Source organism: Trachemys scripta, chromosome 3 (genome assembly GCF_013100865.1).
Source record: "Trachemys scripta elegans isolate TJP31775 chromosome 3, CAS_Tse_1.0, whole genome shotgun sequence".
Taxonomy (NCBI): Eukaryota; Metazoa; Chordata; order Testudines; family Emydidae; genus Trachemys; species Trachemys scripta.
Genome location: NC_048300.1, coordinates 2,850,322 through 2,858,412, shown reverse-complemented (window position 1 = coordinate 2,858,412; position 8,091 = coordinate 2,850,322). Strand labels below are relative to the sequence as shown.

The window sequence follows — 8,091 nt, the reverse complement described above, 5'->3', positions numbered from 1 at the left end:
TTCGAACTAAGGTACGCAACTTCAGCTACGTTATTCACGTAGCTGAAGTCGAAGTACCTTAGTTCGAACTTACCTTGGTCCACACGCGGCAGGCAGACTCCGCGGTACTCCTCTCGCCGAGCTGGAGTACCGCAGTCGACGGCAAGCACTTCCGGGTTCGACTTATCGCGTCCAGACTAGACGCGATAAGTCGAACCCAGAACTTCGATTTCCAGCCGTCGAACTAGCTGGTAAGTGTAGCCAAGGCCTAAGGTTACTAATCAAACTTGAGGCTCTGGTGAGGGGAACAAACCATGAGTCTGTTTTCTAGGTATCATGCTGTCCATTCACTGATGGAATGAAATCCTTAATAGCTGGTATTGCTTTAATAACATGGCTAATTTTATAGCTCTACCTATGTCTGTTATGGGTCTTCAGCTAGCTCAGAGTCATCAAAATTTGTAGCTTGGGAAAGTGGGGAGATCAATATGTCTTACATCTTTCAGGTTTTGTATTCTGGGCATCACAAAGTGTTCAACAGTGAAAAAGTGGATTTCCTGAATTCTTGGCTGAACAAAATAGGTGGACATTTTAAGACTAGGCTCTCAAAGCTTCTTTCTACCTTTTAGGATCCAACTCTTTCTGCAGCTCAGTCCTCTCAGGATGGCGCGGGAAAAGTGTAAGTAGCATTAATACACACTCAATTGTGCTAGACAAATGTGCTTTAAAAAAATATTCAAAGTTCTTCATAGTGAACTTGAATGCATCTTTCACACTTTTTTCTCCACAGAGAGTATCTTACTTACATTTCAAAGTCAGCAGTTCTTCCAAAGCTATCTTCGACCTCCAATGAATTTGAGCAAGTGGCGATGTACAATAAAAGTATGCTCATCTGTGAAGGCTCAGAGCTTTCATTTGAGGAAGTGAGAGCGAAGATTGTTTACCGAAAACAAAAAAGATTGAGACGACAAAAAGAATGGGGTACTCTATCTACTTCCCTTCAGAAATGTCCTTGTCCTTATCTCCAGGGAAAACTAGTTGGTTAAAGTAACTCTTCATCGCTGTCCCTATTTAGAGGCCTGCATACACTCCCTAGGCCAAATCTGGCATCCCCTCTCCTCTCCAAAGAGTAGAAAAGACATGTATGGGACCCTGTAAACATCAGTGAATGTGTCAGATGAATTCCTCTGTGACTTGAACTTTCTGGGAGGCAGTGCCATTCAGCCCACCTGATAAGAGAGCAAGAGAATGGGACTAGGGTAAAACCCAGGATTCCCTAAACTAACTTCAGTGGCAGTGTCCAGTCAATCTTCTCAAACCCAGTCTTTCCAATATAGTACAGCACGCTCTCTCCCTTCTCCCCTGAGGGGGGGAAGGAGTGGCACTTGAGAGGCCAAGCGCAGCCTATCCCACTGTGATCTAGTAGCTGATTACCTTCTCACAAACCACAGGAGGCTCGACTTTCCCAGATTTACTGGAGACAGTGAAGGGAGCCAGGAGGTATTTGTGAACAGCTTTAAACTTGACACTCACTCTCTCTACATCTCTCACATGGCCATTTTAAAATATTTGAATTTTCCTTTCTAAATTGAAAATTAAGAACAAATTCCACTCAGCACCAGAAAAGTCATACAACTGCATATATCACCTCACACCTACGCCATCCTTATCGCAAACAAATCCGTGCTCAATGACAGTAATGGAAACGACACCCAGACAACCTTAATTCTTCCTTCTGCCATGCAAAACACACACATGTACTGTACCTTTGCCTAGCAAACAATAACTACTCTACAAACCATGCAACAAACATAGTTCACAAATCAAATTTAGAGAAATACAGAACCCTAAAAGGGAAAACACCTAAATAAAATCACAAGCAAGGAAACAGTCACCCAGCACAAACATTTACCCCGAGAAGGTAGAGTTCTGTGACACTGGTTGTCTATTGTTGACTAGCTCAAAGTAGGGCTGTTGGGAATGTGAGAAGCTGATGTATGTAGCTGTATGGTTTTATTCTTTTTCCTGATTAATTTAGTTTTGAACACATTATTTTCCTGTAGCAACCTAAATTGTAACAGCTTTTTATGTATCTGCATTTTATTTAAACTAAAGCACTCATATCTGAGGTGGGGAGAGAAAAGCCTAAATGGACATTCATTGCCTGTTTTGCTTATTATGATCTTACCACCTTCAGAAGAGGAAGAGAGGAACTACGCAAAGAGAAAAGAATCTGCCATCCTTGAAATGCAGTTCTTGCAGCAGAAGCTGGAACAGCTTAGTCAGCTGACCAAAGACTATCCAGAAGCTAAGCTGGAAGAGGCGTCCATGCTACAGTCTGTTCCAGATAGAATGGTGGTAAGTCTATACTGTGAGCAGCAGCAGCACTTTGTATCAAGTAGTAAAGTTTAACCTTTTTGCTATGGGTGTCTAACTTCAACCCACATGTTTTGCTAATTTAACTTAGAAAACAAGATTCACTGATGTACCTATTTTCCTGTTTTGTATTTGTCTGACATGGCTTTCAATATGCATTTTTTAAAACACTCTTTGTAACTATTAAACCAAAAACCTACTTAGACCACCAAGGGTTTATTTTTAGCTCCACATGAAAGTTACCATTGTATGGTAAGACTGATTTCTTTTTTGTTTCTGGATGGCTACAAGAGCAGTTTAGCAATGATACAAGAGTTTGCCTGTATGTTTTTTCTTGCAAAGGTTGATCCATGTGTGAAACCAGTTCCTGCTCTACAGCAAGATTGGACAGCATCTTCTCAGACGACAAATCTGCAAACCTCATGGTGCCTGGGGCCAGACCAGCTGCAATCAAGGGCTGCAGCAAGTACTTCAACAGCAGATACTTCTGTACCAAAGCCTGTTGAAGCTGCTAGCCATCAGTCTGTGTCCGCGTCACTATCAATGGTAACATGTGAAAAGGTCACAGGCAAAGCTAATGTAGATCTTGGAGAACTCCAGAACACTCTATCACAACTTGAGCTCAACAGTGGTGATGCTGTGTCTCAGCCTATTCAGGAATATTCCGCATTCAGTCATGGCCACTCCACTGGACAGCAGTAAGTACAAATGGCCTTTCTAATTCTTGCTTCAGATGTTGTTTAGACTCTTTATAATTAGACTACATTACTTTAGCTGTGTATTTTTGCTCCTATCCTTGGTAGGTTGAAACTCTCTGCAGCTAGTCCCACTGTGAAACTATTGACAGCACTAAAGGAAGTCAGCTGGTCTGAATTAAGTGTTAAATATCCATTTGGCCTCTTTTATAACCCAACTTCTTGTCATATGTCTCACCCAAATTCCCTTGAGAGGATTCTTTTTGTGGGACTAATACCCACAATACTGAATATTACTACAAAGGATCTATCAAGGATAGAAAACTGTGACATCAATGCTTTATAGAGATCCATTTTAGAAAATGCAATTATGCTAATATGTATAATATAGTCATTGAAATATCTAACTCTTCCAAGTCTCAATTTTAACTTGAAGTACTACTTCTACTTCCTCTCTGCCACAGTCTGTATCTAAGTTGTGGAAATCAAAATGCTAGAGTAATCTTCAAGTACACCGTTAACTAATTATTCAGCCCCAATATCCCTAGCATGTCTAAAATACACCAATTTGGGGACAAACAGGGACAAGCTGGGTGAGTAAGCAATGCCCTCCTTCTGCTGTGCAGCTCTGAGGAGGAAAAAACCTCCACTGTTCTCACAATCCTGTCTTCACTTATGGTATGCCAAAGAATTAATTATTGGCTCATGTAGCGTTGAGTAGAAGCTTAAGTATGCAACTGAATTAAAAGAAGAAGTCAAAATGAGCTGGAGAAGTAAGGTGGCTCACCACAATGCAACGAGAAAAATTAGAAAGACTTGCATGGGATGGTGACAGACTGAACCTAACCATATTGCAGAATTGTCGTTGAATTCAAGCTACATCTAATAAAACTTAATAACTGGTCACACTCCCATGTAAACATCCCATAAGGCATCAAAATGCCTTAGAATCATAGAAGATTAGGGTTGGAAGAGACCTCAGGAGGTCATCTAGTCCAATCCCATGCTCAAAGCAGGACCAATCCCAAATAAATCATCCCAGACATGGCTTTGTCAAGCTGGGCCTTAAGAACCTCTAAGGATGGAGGAAGAGCAACCTGTTGGAGCTAGCTAGAGGGGGCTTGGAACCAGGGTGGTCTGGCAGCCCCCCTATCAGCTCTCCTAAATTCCCTGTGCGGCAGCTGTCCAGCAGGCTATCAATTGCCGGGCAGTCCAGGTGTCCCTCCCCCCACTGCCGTGTGCTGCTCCTGCCCGCTGCCTTGGAGCTGCTCCCAGGAGCCTCCTGCTTGCTGTGCAGGGGGTGGGAGGGAAGAGGGCTACTGATGTCAGGGTGTCCCCATCCCCTCGCTTCTGTACCCCATCTCCACAGAGCGGGGAACACATGACAGGTCTCAGGATAGAGGGAGCTTGCTGGCAGCAGCTGCTGTCTCAACTTGCTGATCTACTTAAAAAGGCAATGTGCTTAGAGTGGGGTCAGCAAACTTAAAGGGTCAGTGTGTGTGTTTGTGTGTGTCTGTCTCTCTCTCTCTCTCTCTCTCTCTCTCACACACACACATGCACCCCCTGGCACTTTCCAAAGTGGGAGTGGTACATGCCAGTGAGATAGCGTGGGTTCATCATCATGTTCAGTTTCAGCAGGGAATATTTGCAGCCACTGCCATGCATCTATTGTGTCTCCTCCCTCCATGCTGCCTTGTAGAGAGTGAGGCTACATTAACAACAACGCGTTAACCCTTGAGAGCTCAGCCAAGTGCTAGTTCATCATTTAGCAGCAAGGCATTCCCTGGGAAATATCCCTCCCTCTGACGCCCCCACCTCAACCAAGCTTCATGATCATCATTGCTGTGTACAGTATTAAACTGTTTGTTTAAAACGTATACTGTGTGTGTGTGTGTGTGTGTGTATATATATATATATATATAAAATGTATTTTGTCTGGCAAAAAAAAAATTCCGTGGAACCTAACTCCCCACCCCAATTTACATTAATTCTTATGGGGAAATTGGATTAGTTTAACATCGTTTTGCTTAAAGTAGTATTTTTCAGGAATATAACTACAATGTTAAGCGAGGAGTTACTGTACAGTAGTCTGGAAAGGTTGAGAGCTACTGTCTTAGTGGATCTACTTGTTTGACTGCAGCTTTCCTGAAGAAAGCACACTTATAGTGTGAGCATGGGGATATCACTGTCTGGGAACAGCCCATCATGAAACCACTACAATTCTTATTTATCAGAAACTCTCCTCGGGGAAAGACAAACATCTCTTATTTCACACAAGCTGGGAGAGATGATGCTCAAAAAGCTGAAGTGTGTTACTGGAAGTGTCTGAAATGAAACTAGAATTCATTTAAAGAGGTTTTTTTTATTAACCTCTCTCAGACTAACACTCTTACCCTTTCCTTTGAAGGCACTCAAATGTGAGCACTCCTGGTCTCAAATTAGATCACTGCACAGCGATGAAAGAAGGTAATTACTGAGCAGTTTCAAAAACAGTGATCCCATTGCATGTGTCTTATTTATTCTGTCTGCAGATGCATACTATGGAGCTCTTCAAGTGTCAATGAGTCAAGTCTTCTTATTTGGAAGTTACCAATATTTAATATAGATATTTAGAGGTCAGTTAATGTTGCAGCTATACATAATGCCACTGTATGCACTTGAGACAAGTTTAATTGATTGACATGCATAGAACAGCATTGTACTCCAATCTTTGTGTCTGCAGATCATAATGCTAGTTGCACTAAATAGTATTAGAACGCTGGTGCTTACCACCAAACCATGGGAAATCATAGGCTCCAGAATCTGCTTTCACATACTCAAAAGTTGTTTAAACTCTTCTGTTTTTAGCACCTAGAATTGGAAATGCTTCTGTCAGCTTTGGAAATGCTTCTCAAGCCACCCCGAATACCTCCCTGGGAGGAGTGATGCAGGCAACTCCGTTCAAAGTGCAGCCCTCACCCACTGTTCATACTAAAGAAGCACTGGGTAAGTATGTAGGGTAAAATCCTAGCTCCACTGGGCTCCTTTGTCATAGACTCCAATGGAGCCAAGATTGCACGATAGCCTCTTAAAAACAAACCTACGTACTAGAAACTGGCGTTAGGATACCTATGCCTTTGTTGGCAAAGAGAAACCATATGACTACTAGCACAATATGAATTCTTTCCCATTTGGATGATGATTTGGAACACGATATGTCCCTTTTTAATGTTTTGTGTTGGGGGATGGTACAAAGCTCTCCACTTACTGAGCAGACTAAAGACCGAAAGAAATGCCCATGATCTTAATAGAAACACTCTCTGGATCTAAATTACTGTTGTTATCCTGCTGTGGTTCTGTCTGCAACAAAGCCTGAGATCCTTTGTGTCTAATGCTGTTGCCAAGCAGTTTCTGTTTCCAAGTCAAGAGGAGCTGTAACAGACTAGTAGAGTGGAGAGCTAAGGAATGGATCATTGAGCTGTGTAAATGGTCGCCTTTGGTCTTCAGCAGCTCCTTGTGACAAAACTGGGCAACAGCAAGTGTGCCTCGGATTTTAGCCATCTCTGGTGGAGCATTGGCTGCCTAGCTCGCTTCTTGGTCCTTTGTCACAACCTCAGCCCTCCGGCTGGGTTGTTGGTAGTCCTGTCCCCTTTCAGGGTGCTAAAAGGTCCAGTGCCTCAGGAGGCCAGCCTTCATAGCTAGGCAATGCAGCTCTTGGCCACTGAGTGGGGCTCACTTACTCAAGGCCTTAATAAACCTTCTTGTTGGGTTTAATAGGGGGACCAAGTCCTACCCACTCTCTGGGTTCCAGGCCAGGCCCCTGTATAAAGCAGTTGGTACCAATCTCTCCCAACTCTGCTGTTTCCCTGGCCTGCTTCCTACTATGTTCATACTGTAGACTATTCTTCTGGTTCACCCCTATGGTCCTCTCCTCCCAGACATTAAATATTTATAATCAGTAAACAAAGAAATACTGATCAGCCTATTGTCATACGTAGAGCAATACAATCCTGATCCCACTGTATCCCTTTGAAAACTTACTTGTCACCAGTTTTTGTCTTTCAATATTAAAGCATCTTAACCACTGACCAAAAGTAGTTTGCAGTTTAATTCAAATTGTATATATCTCAGAGAAATGAAAATTGTTCATTGGCTCAAAATGTCTTAATCTCTGCAGGTATTAGAGGGATCCACTAGGAAATAAAACTATTACAGGTCTGTCGCATCTTACGCGCATTTAACATGCGTGATTTCAGCTTTACGCGGTTGGCAAAAACAAAACAAAAAAAGAAAAATAACAATTTTAATACTGTACCTGTAGTGCAGGCGATTCCACCCACCATTGAACTCAATCTAATTTTGACTATACGCGGTTTTCACTTTACACGCTAACCGCGGAACGGAACCCCCGCGTAAGATGAGACAGACCTGTAACTACACTTTAAGCCTCATTAAAACACTAAGTAACTTCATGGTACTCAATAAGGTATAAAAGTCCACTCTTGTTTTCATTATTTGTTGTTCTATTCAACACCTGCTGAAGGTGTTTAAATACAGAGTCCTGAAAGACAGTCCAATGATTAGTGCTCTCTTTCATACCTTTGACTTTTGTTCATAATGAAAAATCCTATAACTTTTGAAAGGTGCTTCTGCAGCTGTTTTGACGTGTTTATTTGCTCTTGTTAGGATTTTTAATGGACATGTTTCAGACACCTATCCTGCCTGAAATGCCTTCTCTTCAAGAAAATCAGGAGAAATTTGAGGCCTATTGTAGAAAAAGTGGTATGTATAATTGGGCTTTTATCCACAATCACACTGCAACCCAAAATAAACATGTGTGCCCTATTTAGTTTTGGTGCAGGAGGAGAGCAGTCCTTTGGATATGCATGGGAAATGGAAGAAGCTTAATCCCACAGAATTTCTTATCATGAATCTGATTTACTGGAAGGCTCTAAATCAGGGATTGGCAACCTTTCAGAAGTGGTGTGCCAAGTCTTCATTTATTCACTCTCATTTAAGGTTTCGCGTGCCAGTAATACATTTTAATGTTTTTAGAAGATCT

The 8,091-nt window shown here is 42.1% G+C and overlaps 1 protein-coding gene across 1 annotated transcript in view; it reads left to right on the top strand.

The window, feature by feature from the left end:
- Positions 1–8,091, top strand: part of BUB1 (BUB1 mitotic checkpoint serine/threonine kinase) — a 46,884-nt gene that overhangs the window by 17,834 nt on the left and 20,959 nt on the right. The window contains exons 7-13 of the mRNA XM_034763945.1: positions 609–658; positions 770–960; positions 2,177–2,337; positions 2,698–3,053; positions 5,458–5,516; positions 5,898–6,035; positions 7,716–7,811. Coding sequence (XP_034619836.1) covers positions 609–658; positions 770–960; positions 2,177–2,337; positions 2,698–3,053; positions 5,458–5,516; positions 5,898–6,035; positions 7,716–7,811 — 1,051 coding nt within the window. The remainder of the gene's footprint in view (positions 1–608; positions 659–769; positions 961–2,176; positions 2,338–2,697; positions 3,054–5,457; positions 5,517–5,897; positions 6,036–7,715; positions 7,812–8,091) is intronic.